Source organism: Hippoglossus hippoglossus, chromosome 20 (assembly GCF_009819705.1).
Source record: "Hippoglossus hippoglossus isolate fHipHip1 chromosome 20, fHipHip1.pri, whole genome shotgun sequence".
In the NCBI taxonomy this organism is placed as follows: domain Eukaryota; kingdom Metazoa; phylum Chordata; class Actinopteri; order Pleuronectiformes; family Pleuronectidae; genus Hippoglossus; species Hippoglossus hippoglossus.
Genome location: NC_047170.1, coordinates 3,820,054 through 3,845,155, shown reverse-complemented (window position 1 = coordinate 3,845,155; position 25,102 = coordinate 3,820,054). Strand labels below are relative to the sequence as shown.

General features: G+C 41.7%; 1 protein-coding gene across 3 annotated transcripts in view; it reads right to left on the bottom strand.

Moving 5' to 3' along the window:
- Positions 1-3,866: 3,866 nt before the first annotated feature.
- The window catches only part of znf438 (zinc finger protein 438), a 44,001-nt gene continuing 22,765 nt past the window's right edge, over positions 3,867-25,102 (bottom strand). Inside the window, exons 2-4 of one of the 3 annotated variants that reach the window (XM_034572486.1) lie at positions 19,140-19,236; positions 4,777-6,567; positions 3,867-4,620 (exon numbers count right to left, since the gene is read on the bottom strand). In XM_034572486.1, coding sequence (XP_034428377.1) covers positions 4,032-4,620; positions 4,777-6,539 — 2,352 coding nt within the window. In that variant the 5' untranslated portion in view covers positions 6,540-6,567; positions 19,140-19,236 and the 3' untranslated portion in view covers positions 3,867-4,031. The remainder of the gene's footprint in view (positions 4,621-4,776; positions 6,568-19,139; positions 19,237-25,102) is intronic. The other 2 variants (XM_034572487.1, XM_034572488.1) reach the window with 2 other exon arrangements.

The following is a 25,102-nucleotide window of genomic DNA, read 5'->3' as shown; positions in this document are numbered from 1 at the left end:
TTTAGTTTAATTTATTTTATTGAAGTATTTTAATGCTCATTGTATTGCTGTATTGTTGCATTTTAATTGCTATTACGATAAAGGTTTGATTTGATTATATCTCCTTAACTGCCTCACCCCTACACTCAATCTGTGACTTTTGCTACAGTAGATGAGGTGTTCATGCCTGCAGGGTATTTTGTGTGTATATGTGAGTGACTTCATTATATATTTCTGCTTTTACTACAGCTGTAAATACTTAATTGCTAAGGAGAAAATGGCAGTTTTGATTTATTCGATTTATGATCCAATCTTTGTATTGAGGTTACATTTTTTTTTTTTTTTATTTGTCCAGTACTTAGGTTTATGACCAGAAACCTGCATAAGTAATGACATTCCCGTCAGCTTTGCTTTGCTTTGTATTCAGTGCAAACAGAGTGGTGCAGGGATGACGTGTTTTTTTTTTTTTTGTAAGGCAACCCAGAAGTTAGCATCACTCTGGTTCCCTCAACAAAACACCAGTGGGTTTTTCTCTATTTGCTTTTGGAACATTGAGACAGGTTTTTGTTCAGGAAGACAATCTCCAGTAAATAACACCACTTTTGTGATTTCTGAACCATAAATACAATCAGCAGAAGGGAAACAAATGTTTAACTTATAAACGAGCTATACCACTCACAACTTCAACTAAGCTTCACTATAAGCTTCCAACTTGTAATTAACTTTCTTGATGAATACTACTTCTGCAAGATAGACAGTTTGCTATAGTTTGAGGGACTGTGACTAAACACATCATAAATGGTAAAGGATCCATTTTCATTTTCACTGTAATGAATGCCATAAAACTCGTACTCAACTCATGAGTTGGATTTTTTATGTCGCAGAGTCAAATGTCTTGAACTTGTCTTAACCACAGACCTTATTTCAGGCGTCTAATAAAAGCACACTTTATATAGCATGGCACTCGTAGAGCGTCTACCTCATTCTGACTTGTCTGCTGCTGTAACAAGGGAGTTTCCCTGCTGTGGGATCAATAAAGTATTATCTTATAAGTTCACCAAGGCCAAACAATTCACTTAAATTCAATCAAGCAACACCAAACTGCACACACTCATAGATATCAATCCTCTAAATACTTGTTATTTTTTCATGAAGAGCAATGAATTATTACCTGGGAAATAGGTGAAGGTCAAAAACACCCCATCTCGCAATTAAAGTGAAAAAGAAATCCAGGATCCACCCTAAGGTCCAGATTTACTCATAAAATAAATAGGTTCATTCATGGCCCATGTCCCAACCTTGTACCAAGTTTCATGGAAACAATTCAATGGTTTCTTTGTAATTATGCTGACAAACAATCGGATGCACACAACCTCCGTGGAGAAGGTAAAAACCCATCGACCTCAGGAGGAGGAAAGTGGAAGTGCAAAAATGTTTTAAGACTCCTTCTTGCAACACTATTAGCAAATGTTAGCATGTCAACACACTAAACTGACAAACGTACAAATGATTAAAACTGCGTGCTAGCATCCTGATGTTAGCATTTAGCTCCAGCACTTCAGAGAGCTGCTAGCATTGTAGCTGTTGTCTCTTTATCTTCTTCTCACTGTAAACTTTCTTTCTAGTGTCACTCAAGTCTTCTGACATGACAGAAAATATTTGACATCTGACATTAAAACTCTGGTAAGTGTTCTTGAATCAGAGTAAAGAAAGCTCTAATGAAACCATCACACTGTCTTCAACAAAGCATATCTTTATTCTGATAAACATCAGGTTCTTCAGGAACACAAACACTCACAAACACAAACACTTTCAGTCTTTTCTTTTTTTGACACAGTCAACAAGTGAGCCAAAAACATTTATCACCTAAACGAGGGATTTTTTTTTCACTTTCGGACTTGTGCTGACAGTCATGTAAGTCTCTCAACTAACTGAGGAAAGAAGAGTCTGAACCTTAATTCTGTCACTTCCTGGTTTGGGTTGAGGTCATGAAAACAAAGGACAGGTCACTGATGAACACTCTACCATGGTATTCAATGAACAGTAGTATAGTAAACTGGAGTTTACCCACTCAGTGCGACACGTACACATCAGTGCTTTGCCCTTCATTCACAGTCCCACGCTTTGTGTCAGACACATAAGGACAGCTCTGCATGGCTTTTGTTGCCTGGTTTGGCAATTATATATATTCATCTCTTTTTTCCCTCCTCAACTGTGACAGAACAAAGCAGCTGATTCACTAGTTACTCTATGTAAATATATATGGTTTTTTTTCTCAATATATCTATATATTCTATCTATAGAATAAGTCTATATAGCATATACTTTTGGTAGGGTTTTTAAAACATTCAGGTACATTCACTTGACCCTGTGATATTTTTTTCTTTATACGAAAGATAAACACACACACAAGCTACTTCCTACCTCCCAACTGAGAAACAAGACATTAAGCATCCCCAAATTAGAAGAAGCAAACAAATCAAATGTCTCAGTGCCGGTTCTTTAAGGACCAACCACAAGCATAAATATACTAAAAGATCTGACTTAATCTATAATATAAAATAGCATATTTTTCTGGACTTGACAACGGTTTATATTAACTATAATAATTGAGCCTGGGTGCACACGGTTCCACAGGTATGAGCTGGCAACGACAGGTAGGCAATTTGATGGTTTCCTTTGCGTATTTACTAAATTAACAAACAGTATTCCGTCAGTGGTTAACAAGCTTCACTTCTACAATCACTAGTGTGAATAGACCCTTGGCATATCATAGAATACACATATAGGCATTAATCAACAAGTCAAACAGATAAAACTGGGCCTACAGAGGACCATACTGATGATAAGCCACAATACGTATGAACTATTTTTTTCAGAAGGCCACAAGGATATCTCTTGGGTGCTGGTTAGGAAAGTGTTCCTTCATGGGTCAGAGTTGACAGAGGACCCTAATACTGCCCTTCGTCAGACTGTGAAACTTCAAGTCTTGACTAAAAATGTTGATTTTCTGTTGCAGGAGGAATATTACACACAGGATTGTACAGATACTGGTTTGTTTTTCACTGTAATAATCCAAGGCCAATAGATAACTTGTCGGTCAGAGTGACAGTCGACAGTGTGCCCTTATAATAAGATTCACGTGTCTCAGTATTTTAATGCATCAGTCTATCCAATTAAGATATACATGTATTGTCACACTATTCTAGAGTGGTATTCAACCTTGCACATCAGTGTGGTAGTTCCATCTCTGAGATTCCTGCCATACACTCCGACACAGTGGATTCTATTGGAATCTGGTTTGTGGAAATCACAGCATTTAAAATGACAAGAGAACAGCTTATTTCCTCCAAGAAAAGAACTTGTTTAGGAGTCATGAATTGCATCTCTGGTTTAAACCTAACCAAAGACCTTAGCCGTATCTCTGTCTCCTTCATTTTCTTATCGCCTCTCTACTATCACCATCTAAAAAAAATACATAAAACGTCAGAAACAATATTATTTTGGAACTTGTAGGAACTATGTAGTTTTCCATTAGTTTGGAGCCAGAAATCTCAGCAAAGATATGAGAAATACTGAGCACATGAAACCAAATTTAAAGCATGGCGTAATACCTCAGGACGTGTTTGGGTGAAATGAACATTGAACAGTTTTACTGTGTCAGCTAGGTTATAAATTACCCTTTTAGTAACCTTTAAATAAGCAGTAGAAAAAAATAATCATCTAATTTTGAACAGGATATTAAATACATATCTCCAAACAAAAACGGTGCAATCAAAAACAACATGAAAAATAATATTGTTTATAAAATTGGATTCTCTGGCTTAAAGAGAGCATCTCTTATGAAATGTAACACAAGATCAATTTTCACCACAGGCTTGATTTCCTTTTCTTCCTTTGGACTAAATCAGATGCCTCAGCTGGTGAAAGATGAAACTGGTGCTGAAAAACATAAGAGAGACTCTATCCCTGTGCTGTTGATTGTTAGGACTGAGTGTGTGTGAGGAGGAGCCATGGTGGAGGGCTCCATGCCCATCCAAGGGCTGGGCTGGTTAGTGTGGGCTTGGAGCAGGAGTGTCCAAATCCCCATCCGCCTCACATTCTTCCTGGCCAGAGTAGGAGCTCAGCGCATCCCAAAGCAGGCTAGGTTGCTCACAGTGGTGGCAACTCCTCCAGTGCTCCATCACCTCCTCTTTACTGTCCAACACCTCGCTACAGAGCACACAGTTGAAGGCTGCACCTGCTGCAAGGACACCAAGTCCTCCACCTCTGTCTGGTGATGAGATAGTCCCACTATCCTCGCCCTCTCTTTCACGGTGGTGGGACATGATGTGCCTCTTAAGTTTGGAGAAAGAGATAAACTCTTCGTCACAGTTGCCGCACTTAACCAGGTTGCGTTTCTCGTTGAGCTGCCGCCAATAGTGGGCAGCATGCTTTACCAGTTCATTCTCAGCCTCACGGCAACCCCGCACTGATTGGCCATCATTGAGTCGGACCTTGACCTCTTCTCTGTGCACATAAAGCAAGTGCATCTTCATGTCAGCAAAGGTAGGAGTGATCGCCTGACAGCGACCACATTTGATCTGCAACTCAACAGGGTCTTCACGGTCCTGCTCATCAGATGGATCTGGGGAGTGGGCCCTGGTGAGAAAAAGAAGTGACTAATGGTAATTTCTGATCACTTTGTTACCACTGTTAAATGTTGCCATGCTGGGCAAGCCATCAGTTTGTCTACCTGTTTAATCTACGGAAAGTTAGAAAAAAAACTTGGTAGAATGCAACAGATAATAATCTTACCCCTCAACAGACATGTCATCTTCATGGTGGCTGATGGATGGCTCCACAGTCAGTACCACCTTGTGGACCTCTTTGAGATGACTGAAGTACACCCCCACATATCCAAAGGCCTTCTCACAGAATTCACAACTCAGAGACCGACGAGGACGTACCTCAGTGTGATGAAGCTTCATATGAGTACTCAAGCTGCCAGAGTGAGCGTAGGCTTTGCGACATACTGGACAGACATAGGGTCGACTGTTGGTGTGACTGTTGATGTGGCTCTGGAGGTGGTGCTTGAACTGGAAACAGCGGCTGCAAGTAGGACAACGGTGGAGTGGACGGCTGCCTATGAACACTCTAGTATGGGAAGCAGCTCTTAGATGGAGGGCTACTGGGGCTGGTTGGGGAGGACAGTCAAGGGCCTTGGTTGTGGTAGTGGTGGGAAACTGGTGACCAAGTATTAGCTCCTGTTCCTGGCTATCTGAGGCAATTGCAGGCAAACTAACAAGTTGGGGAACTGTTTCCATAACCAACAGTGGCTTGGGTCGGATGCTCCGGTACTTCTTTGAAATATCAACCTCTTTTTGTTTGGAGCCTTGAACAACTGCTGGAGGTTTCTCGGGGACCCTTCTACGGAAGAAGGACAAGGACCTCTTCTTTCGGGCCTCAAATGCCAAGATGTCTTCCATTGTCTTTCTCTTCCTCCCTCGCTTCTTGCCAGGTGGTTTCTGGAGGATCCCCAACACAGGCATGGAAGTGTTTTTTGCCTGGGTCTGTAGAGCACAGTCTGACACGTGGTTGTTACTCAAGGCTTCAGCTGGCTCTAGGGTCTTGGGTGTAGGATCTATGGGGCTGGTGTGCCCTGTCTGGCAAGAGAAACCCTTCTTCTCAGGGGACAAATTGCTGAGCTTGGCAGCTGGGATGAGGGCACTCTTCATTTTAGCGTATGGCAGAATAGGAAGTTTACCCTTAGGTGGGGACGGGATAATCTGGACTGCTTTGCTGAAGATGGCTGGAGACAGAACAGTGATGCTGCTCTGGGGCTGGGGTGCAGTTGGTTTAGATTGGCACAGCCTCAATGTGGTCTTACTTTCCTCTAAGGATTTGCCCAGTGAGCTTTTGACAGCAATAGGAGGAAACTGAAGGTTCTGAATAAGACCAGTTGTCGCAGGTCGTTCAGGGCCATCTGGTGCTCGCTCCAATTGAGAGCTGGGATACAGGACAGCATTATCTGGGAGCAGTGCTGTGACAGAAATGTCAGAGGAGCTTGGGTCAATTAGAATTACCTGCTCTGAAGGTTCCTCTTTGGGCACTAGGGTTTCCTTTGTGTGCTTGGACTCCTGTTTTATATTCATCACTGATGATACCCCACCCACCGCCACCTTAGTCTGCAATGTAACAGCAGCCATGGCAGCCGTTTTCATCTTAGCAGCTGGTGGTGGTGATTTTATCTTATCTGTGGTCCCCTTGCTCCTCACCGGCTGGTATCTGGGAATGGGCAGTTTGAGGTTCTTTTGAACTGACTGGGTTTGTTGCTGTTGTTGCTGTGGTGTCTGAGAGGAGACAGAAGGGGGCAGTGCCACCAGGGAGAATGTGCCATCCTGACCTGCTATTTGCATCAGTGCATAGTTTTGGGTGGGTACAATGATGGACTTAGGGCTGGAGCCGGTGGTAGCTTCGGGGAGGGCAGAGGGAGGCTGGCAGGACAGGACCGCAGGGGAGGGGGAGGGCACCACGGCCGGAGCCTTAGGGGCAATGCTCCGGAACTGAAGGCTCTTCATCTGAAGGTCTGGACTCACTTGCTACCAACTAAAACACAAAGACAAAAAACAGCAGTATAAGGAATTACACTGAGACTAGCTAACCCTTCAAGACTTAAATTACCCTTCTACCTCAAAACCTCAACTCAAGTGTGTCCACTTGAACAGAAAGTCCAACAATGCAAAGGCGTGCATAATTGAAGTCCTGGATCCATTGGATCGAACAAACCTTATAGGACAAACTGAGATAGCAACATGACTTCCTGTTTTAGTCTAAGCTACCAAGGTCATTACAAAAAATGTGACCTCACTGCGAAAGGTCTTTTTTAGTGTCATTTATGTGCAACCTAAGCTGAAGAGAAGCAAACGCGCTGTCAAAAATACAGGCATCTGCACAAGTGTGACAAGCTGTCCTAATACCAATGTCTCTGGTCACATACAGCAGAAGCTCCCTCTCCCCCAGGCTATGGGCAGACTGCCCCCTTTGATTTGGGCTCAGCATGCAGCCATGGTACATGCTGTGACTCTGTGGGGGGCTTCTTGTACCTCCCCTCACTTCCTGCAAGGATCAGCCAGTGGAGCATGAAAGCTGCCCAACGGCAGAATCTTTACCAGATGAAGAGGGGGGTCCCTTCTCATCTCCCCCTCCACTGACCAGCATTGCAGTCTGGCCGATGGGCAATGACGATGCCCCCCCAAAAAGCCCTGGATCATCCCTTGTTCACAAATAATACTTCATGGTTACCCAGAAGGGATAAGGCTTTCCACACTGAGTCTCACCATACTCCCTGTGTTGATACAAAATACTGCTGAACTCTACAGAGAAACTATAACCTCAGAGTGAGGTTTTAAGCAAGTCTTTATTACCTCAATCTACCGAGCAGTTTCCATCCATCAATCAAAAGCCACAGGTATGGCTTTAAAAACAAAGGCAAAACTCCCTTTAGTTATATCAATACCGTATCTTTATATCAAAAGGAGGGAGAGATTACAGTGGAATGCTTTAAATGGTCTAATTGTAAACACATTCGGCGCTTTGAATTTCACATTATGACCCGATTTTCAAAAGCATGGTTTGATACAGGCAGAGTTCCAACTCCACTCTAATATTAATCAGCATAAAGTCAAACAATCTGGAGGTGTCACAAAAGGCAAATATTCAAAAACATAATTTCTCATTACAAAAAAACATGTATTCATTTTCAAAGCAGTCTGAGCAAGAAGCTTTATACATTGAAAAAGAATGAAAAGAAAAACTGCAAAGGGCATATTGTTTAACAGCTGGAAGTGTTTCTGTGGGGAGAGATTATTTATACTGTACCCCTACCGCATTACGACTCCATAAAACTGGAGATATTCCTCCTCTGTGTGGATAGCTGATTCCAGTTTGACTGTGACTTTGGCTGGAAACATAGTGGAATAAAACTGTGGGATGTATGTTCCTATGGGCATTTTATATGGCTGTAGAAAGTGGGAGAATGGGGTAGAGACAACCCTTGGTGATGAATTCTACCGTGTGAAAGTAATAGTGTGACATTAAGGGGAAGAGAAAGGTGTGTATCAACAGCTGGAGAAGCAGCTAGTAGGCCTGTAATCCTTTTGTCACACATGATTCTGCAGACGTTACCCGACACCACGTCGCACCACACAAATACAAGTTTTAGCTTTACAATGCGTTTGTCTCATTCCACCAGGAAAAGTAGTAGTAGTACTGGCGGAGTACTGTTTGAAGTGTATTACTTAGACACATCTAACATTTAAAGAATCTCTATCCATTTGATATTGGTTTTAAAACCACATTGAATTATTCATCATTCAACAACAGCGGGAGACAAGAAAAGAAGCACAAATAAAATCCCAACGATCCCAACACTTTTTCTTATTAATAAGCACATTTATTAAGCAAAGTGATCCAATATTTAAACCTGTTCACTGATGTCGCTATTTTGTCCCTGTGGTTAAAAATGTCTGTACACAGATGTGTGTGGCTCTGGCTAGCCTGATCACCTCTGACAAATTTCCATTCATTTTGAGAAAGGTTAGGCGAATCAAACCCATCTATCTAGAAGGTTAGTTTGATACAACTAACTTTCATTAACAACTAAGATGACGGCCACTGATGTGGTGAGGTATGATTAATCCTTTATTACAATAATAGTAAACAAACTGGACAGTATATTTACTACTTTCAGTATAAAGAAGAATACACAATTTACACAACTGTAGTTGATGCACTACATCACATGTTGCATTGCTCTGGTTGCAAGTCTATCCAATTGGGTCCAGAAGCATTTTCCGACTGACAATGGATGTATCATTGCATGGAAATTTGTATCAACTGCAAGGAGAAGGGACATAAGGACTTTGTGTCTTTGGACCATGTATCAGTCAATCTGTTTTGTTGAGATATTTCGCTGGATAAATGAAGATTTTGTCTAGTATAGAATTTTCAAGGGAATCCATGCATAAGTCTCTGATATATTTCAGAACAAAGTGGTGGACCAACCATGTGACTAGGGTAAGAAAAGATATGACAGAACAGTCCAAAATTGTCCTTCAATGCCTTTATGTGAAGCATGCAAACCTTTTCAGAAACATGGTATGATGACATTATGACATAAAAAACTGTAGTACAGAAAATTGTTTAATGGGATGGGAAAAAAACTTGAAAAGTTGAATGAAAAAGTTGGACAATGGTACAAAAAACCTCCAAAGACTGAATATATCAGTAACTGATCCTAGAACATCTGGTATTTTGGTACAACAGACCAGCACAGATCTCTAGAGGTGCTTAAGCAACAGATTTAACACACACTCACACTCTTTGAACTCAACTACAGGAAGTACGCTGATACAACAGGTGAGTGTCAGTGATGTTGACATAGCCTCAAGTACATCTACAGAATGGGGAAATGACAAAGTCTCCTCTACCGGTGTAGGCCACACAATATTAATATTTGAAAAAGCTCTATAGGCTACCCTTTTCTATTCTCTTTACGTCTTCAATTTCCATTATTACCATTTGTGTGTCCGCTCTTTTTATACTTTGCTTTATGGGATGCTCTTCTAAGTGAATGCCCCCTTCTGCATAATAAGCATGTTAAGAACAATCTATTTCACAAGTTCAGCAAAATGGGAGCAGGAAAAGAAAAAGGGAAGGACAAGGGAAATAGGATGAGTTGGGAAGGGTTTGTTTACTTGTTGATGTACCAGTGACGGGCAGCTTGCCCTGTCAGCATCATTCTCGATTATCCTATGGTGATTCTTATTGTATTCAAGCAAAGGAAGAAACTTGATTGGAAAAAAGTCAGATATGGTTGGTACCTGGATTTCACCAGACGTAGCTGATTTAATTTCCTTTGTTAACATTCGAAATGGTGGTTTGCAGAAAATAAAAATAATTCAACACAAGGTCCACTTATTTAATGTTTCCTGAAGGCCACAGTAGATCATTTTTTCGAGAGGCTTTGCCTGATAAAGACATAGAATAGAATACTTTTATTGTCATTTCACAGTGTGCAACGAAAGCAATCCTTAAGGTGGATAGTATAAATAGAAAAAAATTTAAATAAAAAAAACATCTCTCATCATCTCTTCTGTTTGGCTGGATGAACAGCTCTTAACTCTGGACCCTGGTGGTTTACCTTCACTAATATGCCTACATGGCTGAGAAGATGCGCTGCTGATTCAATGAAATGAAAACGCCTTCTACTGCAAACCCATGTCTAACTTTAGATGTTAGAGGGATCTGACTGACCTTGTCTCAGTTCAGAGTTGGAATAACACAGTGGGCTAGGGGAGAAATGTAAGGGGAGGTCACAGATGCTACTCAATCTGCCGCTGGATTTGAAACGCCAGCCACTCTAATCTGACTGGGGTCAGAGGTCAGGACTGGGGTGATGCTAAAACCTGGTTTCTGGAGAGAATGTGAGAGGCTGAGGGAGAAAAAGTAGAAAAAAAGGTTGGGGGTGATCCACAGAGACAGATTATCAGGTAAAGCCAGAGGGGTGAGAGGTGAGGAACTGCTGTTTACGCTGGAAACGGGTCAGGGTTGAGCAGGAGGGCAGTGTGGCGACGGGCCAGGCATCCACCTGGAATGGAATGGTATGAAATGAACTGCACAAAGCTATGTACACACACACACACACACACACAAAAACTTCAGCTTACGCCCCTAAAACCAGGACCTGGGTCACATGAAGAGGTGGTCCAGCCAAGACCGTAGGGCTGACCTGCCAAAACAACCTGCCTATTGTTCGCCAGTAATGCAGTGTTGTGAAGGGTGAATGCGTCGCTCTGTGAAATGTCAAAAGCACAGAGCGTGGTGTGTTCGGTAGCATCCATGATGCATTTTCTGATTCCACTTTGTCTCGCTTTTGGCCAACTAACATTTGAAGTGCAGAGTCCAACATTTTGCTCCCACATTGTATTAAGACTGTGGTTGGATTAAAAAAAAAAAACAGTATTAAAAACATTTTCATTTGAAAATGTCAGCCACTGGACAGCATTTGTTGACATAGGACAATAGGAAAAGAAAAGGTTTATTCTTTTCTGTTGTGATGATAAAAAAAATCTAGTGTAAAGTGTTTTGAAAAAAGCAGAGCAGGGAGCAGAGTGGTGTGAGGTTTGTTATCTCCCTTGTAGGTGAGAGCAATGCTCATCTGGGACTCAAAGAAAGAGCCTAGAGATAGAGGGGGTCTGGAATGAAGTGTGTGTCTCTCTGTGTGTGTATATATATATATGTGGGAGGGAGGGCTAAAAACCCAGCAGAGGCCAAGCTCCCCCAGGTTTTAGCCCAGATGAAAGGCCAGGATCTGGGCTAGATAAGAGGGCAATTCACAGGGGGTCGGGGCCAGCAGGCTGTGAGAAGCCATGTCCAGCGGCCATCTTTCACCTACCTCCTCCCTCTCTCCTTCTTTCTCTCAGACACACAAACACACATACACAGCATGTGGGATTAATGAATGTGACAGAGAGTGAGAGAGGTGGTAAAAAAAAATTACAAATAAAACAAAGGCAGCATTTCATGGATCCTGCAGTCCAAGAGGAAATGAGATCATACTATTTTCTTTCCTCCTGAGTGAACTTAAGAGTTATCTGTGGTCGATTGCTTCTTCCTGCATGCATGCTAACTGCTCATCTTTGCTCTCCAGCCTAAGGTGTATGGTTGTGTGTATGTATGAGTGTGTATGAGTGTGTGCACGCTCCGAGGAGATGGGGTCTGAAGCGAGGGCGATCATGGGGAAAATGAAATCAGTGTTTGCAGAGGTCCTTGTTTTGTCCCAGAGCTCTGCTGAATAACACACACACACAAACACACGATGATGGGCGGTTTGATAGTGTCCAGCTGCTCCGTCTACCTTTTCACCAAACAACAAACAGTGAAAGGTGATGCAAGAGAGACCATTACGGCACCATATGGTATTCATGGCATGCGCACAGACGCACACACAAACGTATGTCATCCACTGTCACCTGAGCAAAATCAATGCAGGGAAGAAATCCATTCCAATTAGGATCCTGCTGCTCTGCCCTGCATGTGGATGTAGATTCATCGATATAGAAATCCCACTACTAACCTGCCATTCCTCTTATAGAATAAGGTGAAATGAGACCCTGGATGTTTGCCTTCATTGACTTGCGTCTTACAAATAATCAAATAAACGATCTAATCATGTTCATTTGTACTTACACTGTTTTCTAGATATAAATATTCTGAAGTCAAGCAGACAACATTCACTGGCTTAAGGATTTCAAAGAGTGGTCACTGGTGAGAATCTGGACACTCAGTAAAAAAAACGAATGCCTTTGAAGGCAGGATGCTGTAAACCCCTGACAACCAATGACCTCTGACCTGATGTCCAACAAGGCCATGCGTCATCCCTGGGAAGTTGTAACGCCCTCAATCATCCATGCTCATAGATAAACCAAATGAGCATATGAGCGTGCACACGGAGAGACACATGCACACAGATGACATGGCTGTCGGCTCGGAGCTGAGTGACGTCGACGTGAAGCAGAGGTGACAGCAGTGTGTGTGAGTGTGTAGAGGTGTGCGTTCAAGGTCTCAAGTGTTAACGTGCGCTCCCCCCTCAGGCAGCCAGCACTGTGTTAGCCATCCAGACTTTGCTCAACACTAAACCTTTACCTGACCTTTTCCTCTGCTGTGACATTTGGACCCTTCTGAATAGGTCAAACAGCACTAAAGAGTGGTGAAAAAATGGAAGGGGGTTGGAGGAGAAAAAGAGAAAAGAGGAGAGAGATGAGGGCCGTCAGAAGTCAGCAGAAGGATGTGACAGGAAGTGTGTTTGCGAACGTACACATTTGAAGTAGTGAAAGACAATCCAAATAGTGCTAAAAATCCAGTCATTAAATTATTCAGCAGGTTTGGACCCTTTTAGTTAAGACTGAATTCTTGCATTTGGCAAGGTAAGATCTTTGGTTGTGAACAGCCGTAGGCCATCATTCAGTGCAACAGCTCCTGAGGATGGCTGATTTAAAATGCCATGCTGCTGAATGTGAAAATGTCCAGGCAGATATTTGGCTTCACAAATGTGCAGTGTCACTGATGTCAGGAAGTTGCTGCAATCTCATTTTTTCTGAGTGACCAACAGGAACAAAGCAGGAAATTATGACATGTTGGCAATATACTACAAAAGCAGATAAGAGACACAAAAACAAAGATACAGGTGGACGTACGACACAGAATGCCGGACATACAAAGTTGTGTTTCTGTGCCAAAGCGGAAGTTGATAAAAACGCTTAAAATAATGACTGAGGATGTGGGACGGACCAGGAAACAAACAATTTATCCCTGTCTGCTGGGACACATTGGTTTAATACCTTTAAGTAAGTGTTGTCACCTCCAAAAAAAAAATCAAAAAGCTATTTTTAAAGTCTGTTTGCTACAGGGGGTACACTGTCAATACTAACATTGAGTTTAATCAGAAATACTTAGTGTAACTAACTAGGTTTTACTTATGCTTTGTGGTCAAAAAAGCTTCCCAACTCAGTGTGCTTTTCTTGGATTCATTTAGAAAAAACATGTCCTTGGAAATAGCTCTTTTTTTCAGTGTATATTTACTCAAGAAAATCAATAATTATGGAATTTGCACATCGTTGGCCAAACTTTTTCATGCAATTGTTTTTCTGCCTCCACCCCAGTGAAAAAAAGTGCACCACTCCTTTAACTGTCTAGTTTGAAACCAGAAATATGGTTTATGGTTGGTGTCTCACCCCTCATCACAAAGGAATGTCTCAACTTTTTTCTTAGAAGACAAATAATTCCTGCAAAACAATTATATACAACTGAGCATGAGTTGGACCTGACAAAACAGCATTCTAAGAGATTAAACAATAAGAGGCAGCTTGGTCCGACTGAAGCTAAACATTTCAAATCTCTTGAGGCACACACTTGGTCTGTGGCAAGTCGCAATTACATAACAAAGGGGGAAGGGGGTTGTGGTGGTATCTTTTCGGAAACAAGGACAAACCTTTGCCTTCAGATGTGGGCAGACACTGCTTTGTAGGATAGTTTGTTTGAAGCATAAATCTCAGATGTTTGCCCACAGATGTTTGACATGCGAGGTAGGACTCAGAAAGTAGGACATATGATGCAAGATTAAAGACACAGCCACATCAGGTAGCAGGACCAGAGAACAAAAGGTTAAGCAACTGTAAAATAAATATATGATATGTGCTCTATAACCTTTATTTAATCAGGTAATCTCTGATTAAAGATGTTCAAACCTGAATTAACAGAAGAGGTAAATAACAAGCCATTTAAATTTATATCAAGCTCCATTCTCCCATCCTCTCTATTTGTCTGTCATGTATTTATTGTCTCCTCCATCCCTACTGATGTACATGCAGTGACTGTTGTAATGCATTAGAGTGATGCACCCACTCCCAAGTTAAAAACCTGTTTGGAACACTCACACAGATTTGGGCTATTGGTCCCATCGAGTTCAAGCGATTCCACTGCAACCTCAACTAGGACACTAAGAAAGCACCTGCATTCCTGGTCCCACCATAATGATCACTCAACGCACTGGGAGAACTCTAATAGGGGCCCTGGAAGGAAGGAAGGGAGGAAGCTGCCAGTTTGCTAATTTTAGGCACTCTACATCTCAGATGAAACGCTGGAAAAGGCAGAGAAGAGGTGTAGAGAGGCGGGAAAGCTCTCCGTCTCTCACTTTCTCAACTTTCTGCATCATGTCTGTCTAACTATCATTACCCTCTGCATCTGCTATGAGAGAGTCTCATAGTTCTTTGATTCTCTCAATCATTTTCCCCTCTCTTCCTGCTCCCCGGCTTTCTCTGTCTCTTTCTCCCTTTTTCCCCGACTCTCTCTTTCATTCCCACCTCCCTCCCCTTCTGTCGGTACCTGAGTAAATAAACAGTGTTGTGTGGGATGCTAATTAGAGCAGGTTCAGGGACGTGATGAGCCCAGAGACAGATAAACAGCAAGGTGGGGAGGAGAAGAAATGATACGGAGGGGGTAGGGGTGGGGGTGGAGGTAACCCACCCCAAGGGCAACACAACACAGACACAAACACATCAGCTTAGCGGTGAAGGACAGACAAGAGTGGTTTTGGCTTTCAACCCAACTGAGGGCGGCTTTGAATCGAAGGGCGGTAGAAAGGTAGCGGAATTTGAAAGGGCTGCGATGAAGTGAAAGGCATTAGCCGAGCAAGGGGCACGTGGTAGAGCTTCAGCCAAGATAAGAGTAGAGAGAACGTCACGCAAACTTCCTTAATGATGGCTGCTCCTAGAGACCCAGTGTGAGATCAAAAGAATATGCAGATGAACCCATCAGTTCTCCTGTTGAGGTGAGCCTGGGCTTCTAAAAGCAGGTCAATGCAAGGCAGCTTCTTCTTATTTAACATAAGATGGCCCTTCTGGGGGGAATAAGCTGCTAGGTATGCAGGTGAGAAGGTAATGTTACACGGGAGAGATGAACACAAACAAGTATGCTTGCACTTGCTTCTAAATTATTTTGGTCTACACAGTCAAAGCGGAAATAAACCTCTGCATTAGCGACATTATACTGTGTGATACGGCAACAGATTTACAGATTTGAGACATGAACTTGAGGCTTTTAGTTCTTTCATTCAGCAACAACTTGATCTGTAACCCAGGACTGTTTAAGAATGCTACAAAACTTTGAAACAATCCTCTTTCCTTACTTCTCTTGTGGTTCAAAAATTACAATGTTTTAGAAAGGGCCGCTTAAGTCACTGTTGATTTGTGTTGTATATGGCACGACTCATTGGGGGTCATCTTCACAAATTTGAAAGTCATTACAAATACTGGACTTTTTCAATGTCTTGCTAGCATTGTTGAAAGGTGTAAGCACAATATCACAAAAATACTGTTCTAGTGATCATCTTCATCCATCCATCCATCCATCCATCCAACCATTACGTATATTGATACATATATCCTTTGAGGGACACTAGGGGCCAAACTCTGCTGACATTAGGTCATCAGCCCATCATGCACAAAACTAACACAAAGATTAAATGTCCTTGACTGAGAATAACTAATGAGCATTGATATATAATGAATTATGTTGGATTTCAATTTCTTAATTAATGGGATATTTTTTTGCTAATGCACATGAAAACGCAAATAATAAAAAAAGAGAGTTTGAATCCTGATTTGGACGTTGATTACCATAGCATTGGTCAAAGCTTCAAAGCTTCAAGGTATTTGAGTCAGCCCTAGTTTCAGATGTATTCAAGGTGACAGCACAGTTTGTGCATCATCTAACAAATTTCCTTTCAGGCTTACCTTGAACATAGTTTTGCATGTTAGTCTGTGCATGTGTATGTCTTACACAGACCTATCTCCTCAGTGCTGGGGAATGATTGGTCTGGCTACACCCATTAACCTTCTGTTCTAGGTGAAAAAAAAACACAGGGTTGTTTGCATCTCTTTAACCAATCACAATCGTCGTAGCCAGGGCTAAGCCCAAGCTGCAGCGTCAGTGGGACTGCAAAAATAGTGTAGGGTTGTTGAGTCAGACTACCTTGAACATCACATACAGGATACTGCTTGGGCTGGTACAACCCACAACCACCAACCACAATCTGCATTACAACCGACTTCTTCTGTAAAACACCTGGAACTTGACTTTAGAATCCCCTGTGGAGTGAATTATGTTTAGTTCCTGCACTGAACACAGGGTTTTCCTGACACCTGTCATACGAAAGTCTTGACTTCCGATTTGAAAGCAAAAACCAAGTTTACCCTGGTGTATTCCAAGGGCGGCATTGCAACATTTCTGAGCTACAGGGTTGCATCTCCTAATCTTACAAGCTGGATCTCAGCTATGAAAACTATCATTTCTGCCTCAAGGTTGAACGCCTCCGTAAATCAGTCAAGTTGCAGCTTACATCCACGTCTGTCCAGATTAATAATTTATGTTGTGAATTTATTAAAAGTTACCAAGCATATGTTGTCATAATGCGTATGAATGCTTCAGTTAAAACCAAAAATGCGTTCGGCCCCAGCGCCCTTGACCTTTGGCCAATAAATTACTTTTCAAGGCGTTACCACGATATTAAATCCAGTCTTTTCTTTTCGAGCAATTTTGCCTTTATTTAAAGGACAGTACAAGTGTGAAATGGGGAGAAAGAATAGGGCTCTGCAGGAGGACTTGAGGCTCTGTACGCCAGATGCCCGTTAGCTCACCTGATAGCGCCTCATGGTCAGCATTCAGATATCTGAACCTGCAACTGCTTGTACTTTGCTTATGAAAATGTGGCTTACAATTGATTAAAAACATTCTGAAAAAAGTCCTCACACAACCCGAAAATTTGTGTTTCTTCTTTAGACTTTTTTTGACAATCCAGTTTTTGACAACTATATGGTTATGTTTATCTATAATTATTTATGTATATTCCTAAAGAGCTTCAGCACCACTCCAGTGAAGTGGCTCAATAGACAACAGTGTGTCAAACAGCTCCCACAGGTGACTCCAGAGGTTAATCAGATTGCAAAACATGGCCTTACTGAATGAAAATGTGAAAGCTCAATAACTAAAAACCTGCTGTTAATATTGAGGTGATATAATAAATAGTCATTGTTGATTTTCAATCATGAATACTGACATCTCTAAATACACTTAAATATATTCCCCATATTATATCTCATTCTTGCCAGAAGTGCCTTTTGAGTACTTCAAGCTTTATGTACTCATTTCTAGATTTAATGTCTCTGTGTTTAAGTCTCCAAGAGATAAATTGTTTCATTTAAAGCACGTCTCCTTCCTAAAGATTTGGAAAGAGGTGAATTCTTCCTCTCATTCAGTCTCTATCTCTGTCGAGATTCCATAAATCGAGCATCAGCTAGGGTTTCTTTGTTGAGTTATTAAAAGCATGGGACATGCTGTCTGGCAGGATCAAAGCTAGTCTTGGACTGTAACGATCACTGATGCTGCTGTTAAATTAAACAGACGTGAGCGCTGTTCACTCTAATGGGGGGATTTGGCTCCACTGGGAGAGAGGGTGAAGAGAGGCAATGGATCAGGTAAAACAGAGGAAGCCCAAAAAAATGGTGGAACGGATTGTAGCAACTCACTAACCAGGACACAATGCTAACAGATCATGTAAACACTGCCTTTAGTGTTTACTCAGAGATGTTTCGTGATTAAAAGACATCTTATGATCCCAGATTACGGCCAGATTGGTAATGACAGGTGCTGGGGGAACCTTGCCATTATAAAGGACTGGCATACATAAGCTTTTAATCTCATGTTAAGTCCTGCACAAACACTGATGGAGAGACAGAAGGGGGAGAGTGGAAGGTAGAGAGCATCACGATATATCTAAGAGATTGCGGAGGAAAGGGGAAATGGAGGGAAATGTGATGGCTGGATAGATGAGCTATTTTTATAATGAGGTCAGTGTGAGCTCTGGGATTTTATTCTCCTGGGACACACACACGCACACACACAGAGGAACTGTGGCGATGTATTGCTCCTGCTGGGTGGTACTACCTCTGTCCACAGGAAGATGAGGAGGAGGAGAAAGAGGAAGACAAAGTGTGGACATTCATGCAAAGATGTCAGGGAGTGGATTTTAAGGGATTTATGGGATATAACCCCGATTGGTCTGACCCTTATTTTCTGGGTCTGTAGAAACACAAGGACTGACTCTTAATTATTAACCAAGACCGACATTTACACATCTTTCCTTTATAGAACAAGCAACCACGGAACAGTCCCATGACTCCCACTGTCTTTAACACTGTGAAATTTGCAACTAACCACAGAAAACACTGCTGTTTTTTGCAGACACAAGACGTTTTATCACATTCCCTCAGGTACACCTTTGTTTTTACTCTGTAAATCTTTTGTCTTCTTTCTTGCTGTTACAATACACTTGAAAGTTACTATTTTTCACCACATCACTATATGTAAAATCTTATATCTTTTAGTGATTTTCTGGCTTCAATTAAAAAAAAAAAAATGTTTTTATGGTGTAAAATATTCCATTAAAAACATTTTTTTTTTTTTTTCAATTATCTGTTCTTGTACTTCTGCTGCTGCATGGGTTCAACAAAGTTTACTTTTATATCTTAAGGCGACTGATGACAAAACTACAAAGTCTTTACCAACTTGATGATTGCTCCTCCTCAGCTGCTCCCTCGCTCCTCCTCTTCCTGGGTGGTGCCCGGGTTGTGGTCCTGCCCCCCCCTCTCCACACTCCCCCTGTAGAGAATAAAATGTGGGAAAAAATTAAGACAAGCCACAACAATCACAGATGTGTGACAAACAAAGGAGGTGGGTACTGGTGGGTACTAGCTGTCAAGTAAAGTTACATTTTGTCATGGTGAAAAATGCCATTGTGAAATAAAAACATAAAAAAGATCAAATAATATTTTGTAGTTCATGTTTCATTACAAAATTAATGAATTATTAAACCATATTTCTTTCAATATATTAAACTTTATTTATAACTATGATTCTTATCCCTCTCTGTGTAAAAAGGAGTGCATTTTTCTCCATATATTCATCGGAGGATAACCAATCATTCATTCCATAAATTCCTGGAAGCATTTTGAGACAGTTGAGGCGGTGGGGGTCTCTCATGTGATCTGTCTGCATCAAGTTATAAAGAGTCTAATCGTGCAACAGCAAAGTACATTGAGTAGCAACATTATTTGTACACTAGCACGGTCTGTTTCACAAGCACACACACACAGACCATCTACAAACTCTGACTCTCGTGCCCCCCCCCCTTGCTCTCTCTAAATGCCTGTCGCTTTGGCCCTCCATTAAGCCAAGCGAGCGCTCGTTTAGCCAACAGTGTCTCGGCAGTTGGGGACGCGGGCTGCCCACTCAGTCAGATCCAGCCATATTAAATAAATAAGGAGCGCTCCTCTGTGTAAATTATTCATTTAACATGCCTTATCCTCTTCCAACAACCTTGTTAGAGCAGCTCAGGAGTGGAGAGGGGCCGAGCGTGGGGGGCAAGGGAGGGAAAGGAGAGGGAAAGAGGCAGACACCGTGGCTCATGTGCGACTCAGCAGAACCTGTGGTGCATCTCTAAGCTCTCTGGCGTTCAGTCGTAAGGGGGCTAATTCGCCCTGACACCTCCTTTGTTTCAGGCGGAAAAGAGCTGCATACACACAGCGACGCATTTGCTCACATGTGCCCGCACACACAAACTTGAGCACACACTGACACGCACAAACTTGGAGAGAAAGAGCACAAGAAAGGAATTTTTAGTGCATATTCATAGAATAATCACTCTAGTTGTCTGGATAAATTATTGAAAAATGGGGGAGCAGGACACGCGATGCTGGAATGCAGGAGCTGTTTGTGCTGCCTGCACTAAAATCAGACAACACAGCTCTCTAAACAAGCTGACTGTAATGAGCCAGGATGGGGACAGATAGAGAAAATGCTTATTGTAAACAAAACCACTGTTCAGGATGTTAACCTTGAGGACAAATGAACATAGCAACGAACATTAATACAGCCTACTCTATGACACAACTGAGAAAACATATTCAGACCCCTTTGCTTATTGAACGTCATTGTGTTGTATATTTTGTTTGTAGATTTTAATCTACCCAATAACCAAAAATTGCAATTAAAAACATGTTTTGTGAAACTTGTTATTAATTGCAATTTTTGGTAAAAACTAAAATCTCAAACTAAAATCTCTCATTTACAAAAGTGTCCAGACTTCAAATTGTGGTCGGGTGCTTCCTGTTTGCTTCCCTTATCCTTGAGATGTGTCTAGTACCTGATTGGACTGTGACACCTTTGGCTAATTAATTTGATTGGACATAGTTTAGAAAGACACACACACACACACAGAGACACACACGTGTGTGTAAAAAGGTCCCACAATTAACACTCCAAGTCAAGACACACAAAATCCAAACCATGAAGTCCACGGACTCTCTGTACATCTCTGAACAAAAACTTTGTGGAGGCAAAGATCAGGGCAAAGGTGCACAACAATATTTCAAGCTTCAAGTGTGGGACAAATTTTAACTTCATGGGCAGAACTCAAAAGAAATACGTCTGGTCAATATCAGGCACTGCTCATCACCTGGCAAATACGATCCCCACAGTGGAGCATGAGGCTATGAGGTGCTACCTAGCGACATAAAGACGGAAAGATCCTTGGAGAAAACCTGCTCGAGAGTACACGCGACCCATGCATACAGCCAAGACAACACTGGAGTGGCTTCAGAACAAGTCCTCGACTGCCGTTGTGTGGCCCAGCCACAGCCCATAGTTAAACCTGACAGAACAGTTGTCTCTAAGGACTATTGAGATTTCGCTTCCACACGCAAGACCACAGACAAGAGAGTGAAAGAAGTTCTCGCAGTTGAGAGAACTGAAAATGCCACTCATATATGCAAACAGCTGCAGTTGAAACTGTGAAATTTTGGATGTATGTGTGGACGGTAAAAACTTACTGGACAATAGTGTGAGAGTGCGAGGAGAGACAGGGTGGGCATGAGGCAAGAAACACTGCAGACAGGTCTCCTAGGAATCAACGGTGCAAAACACTAACTTAGAGATATTTTATGTTATTATGTGAGGTACATTTATTTTTTGGTTGATTATGAAACTGTGGTGGGACAAAAAGAATATGGTGGCCTGCCACAGTCTAGCTAATTAAAGGAAACAGTTTCAACACAATACATGCAATGGGTGAATGGATCTAAATACTTTCTGAAAGTGAATCAGGGTGCATAACTAAAATTATTTGGGAGATGTGCATATACACAAGAACTTTGTTTAAATATTGAAAAACCCATAGAGGTAGAGATCTTTAATTTTCAACTGTTTCAAGTTTTAAGTCAGAAACAAAAGTACATTACAATTTGGTTCCTTTGTCTCCATAACCACACTTGAGAGCTCAGGGCTACTTCAATTTAGCTCTGACTGCAAATTTACCCTAAAATTTCCAAATACAAGTCAAGTAGCCAACACACAAGTGAACCTGACTTGAAATTTCAACAGTGAATTTAAACATAGTCCCAGGATCGGCCAGGCACAGAAGGAACCTGCCTGTTCTCCCTGTCTCCGTCTGAGTCCACTGTTCAGCCACAGAGCGGGAGGTTGTTATGTCAACTCTGACAGTGCTCATTACCGGCCTCTACACTCTGAATTGGACTTAACAGGCTTTGGCCCAGGCAGAGGCCGGCTAGACCCGACTGGTACAATAGGATCAGTGTGTGTGTGTGTGTGTATGTGTGTGTGTCTGTGTGTCTGTGTGTCTGTGTGTGTGTGTGTGTGTGTGTGTGTGTGTGTGTGTGTGTCTGTGTGCGCACATGTGCTGAGAGTTAATCACAAAACACTCTTTCATTGCTAAATGACACCTCAAGGCCACTGTACATTAGAGAAGCACTGCTACACAATGTACAATGACATGTGCTGCTTATTTTCATTTGAACTCACAAACTCCCTGATAGGAGGCCTAATCAATCCTCTAATTATTCTTCTAATTAAGCATTTCTCAGTAGATTTATATTACGGAACACATATGTGTCAGCACATTAGACGTCACTGTGACCTAAATGATAAAGACGTAGACACTTAACTGTAATTAGAACAGAACAGTAAATTAAGCAATAACATCAGTGTGAGCGACATTCTCATATCATTACATGATTTTGAATGTGAGCATACGTAACCACACACAGTATAAGTATAGACATAATTAGTTGTTTTTACAATGGGGGGCATCTAAAGGAACAGGCTCAAACATGTTAATATTTACAGGCTGCAGATACACTGTAAGGGGGACTTGTGGTTATTATCGCACCAGTTCTACACACTGTTACAGTGCCCATTCTAAACCTGCCTGTTTGGAATGGGCTGTTTACCTGGCCTGTGGTAATGCTGGTTGCAGCTTTCTTTCTGAAACTGTTAAAGTGACCTGCAGTCATTGAGCCTTGACAAGTAAAGAATGGCAGCTGGACGCAGTCCGCAGAAAACTGAAGTCGTGTCACTGCTGCTGCACAAAGAGCTGTTCACCTGTTTATTCAAAGTTCGGTGAAGCTCAACGCAGAATGCCGAACGTAAACTGGAGAATCAGTTGACATTCTACACATGATAGCCTCTCCCACCTATAGGAAAGGAAAGCAATAGCAGCAACTGTGTTAGTGGTTTATCAGAAATAATAACCAAAGGCGGTATTTTAATGCTGTCTACTACTATCTTCTATTGAAGCTACAGACGTAGCTTACGGTTGTTCAATTTACCCCACCTCTGACCTTGTGACATGGCTGTGCTCAGAACAACAGTCTTGTCAGCAGGTTGTTACAAAACTGTCTTCACTGTGTTAACTGATGTCAGAGATGTACACAGGAAGAATACAACATTGTTTTTACTAATCGATTCATTCATTTGTATTCTTCTTGTTCACCACAGTTCTGTCACACTAACCAGAAAGTTAACAATCAATCTGGGGGCCTGGTCAGATGTAACAGTTCACAACAAAGGTCGAAAAGTTCTGAACATTTAGACATTTATAGGCCTGTATCTAACAATAATCTGGAGACTATTTTTACAATTGGTCTATGAATTGTCAAAATAAACGGGAAAAAAGATAATTGCTTTTGTTTTGTCGTGTGGTGTAGATATGCAGAAAGAAGAGAAGCTGTTGGAGGTGATGTAATGAATTGATTAAGACAGAAGGGGGGTGAGTTGTCCTTGTCAAGCCACTGAGCGACACACATTATCTTCTCACACATCTTCTCTCTTTTCTTTGTTGCATTGATTTCCAGGAAGGTAACTTTTGTTCAACGTTAATTAGCACCAACCCCAACATAAGCCGCTCCTTTTCAGTTGCCATTGTTTGAAGTACACACGCAGTGGCATAGTAACCCCACAGCCAACTAGCATTTTGGGAGGTTAACAGCAGTGCAACAGACACACCAGCACACAAATGCTCCCAACACCATAGTGTCCTTAATCCTTAATTCCAGTGTATGGAATTAAGGATAGAAAATTGCTGCCCGAGCCACACACTACTTTGCATCGATTCTATGTAGTAAGCATAAACAACTTTGATTAACAGTCAGAACCCCAACGTTATTCAGTTGACTATTGCATATAAAAAAGGGAAGCACATATGCTTCTATGAACTGTTAAATCCCTTGACATATTTGACAGTTCATAAGAGACTGGCCACGGCTGAGCTGTAACTTGACACTGTAATGTTGCTTTAAGAAGTGTTTTTACAAAAAAGGAAAAAAAGTTACACCAAGCTGTCTCTAGTTTCTCTCAGGCCAGTAACATGCCTGACAATGTCAGCGATTACACTGGTGATTAAGGTTTTGCACTTTAAATGAGCCTGATGTTTACACCCTGATATGGGGCATGGGATAAAGAGCAGGTAGAGCTCTGTTTGTGTCGGTGTGCATGTGTTTGCCTGGATAGAGGCATGAATGTCATTACGCCCCGGCTCTGTGGACATACAATCATATTGCCACACTGAATGTTGTTTTGCATATTACAGCTGCTTCCTCCTCACAATCTTACTCCTCCTCCACCTACATATGCCTATATAAACCCCACTGTGTTGCGCTGACATATGTTGTTTTACATTTGAAATGATTATAGCTCATAGGCAGAGGTGGAAGGGAGAATCCATTTATTTCCTTAAGGATTATTTCAGAACTGGTTTCGGTGGTTTTGCAACAGGCACTGGAAAAATATATCACCAAAACTTTCTTTAAGTCAAACTTCTATGTCAGGGTTTTAATGTTTTTTTAGTTATGCTACATTCTGTCGTTTCTACTGTATATCTGTATATTTAAAACTGGGCACAGCTAAACTTCTTTACTTCATAAACACGCAGTGTTTTCTATATTTTTAAAGCAGAAAGAGAAGGACAAAAGTGTGAGGTGTCCCACAGCTGCAGCACTGGAACCTAAATTAGCCCGGACCACATGAAAAGCTGTCGTCTCTATTCCAGGCCGGGGCGGGAAAATTACAGCCCTGCTCTCTCTACTCTAGCATTAAACCTCAATTAGTGCAGAACTACACCAATGATGTCATCACAGAAGGACCCAAAAGCCCTGGAAATGAGGAGTAGTTTGCT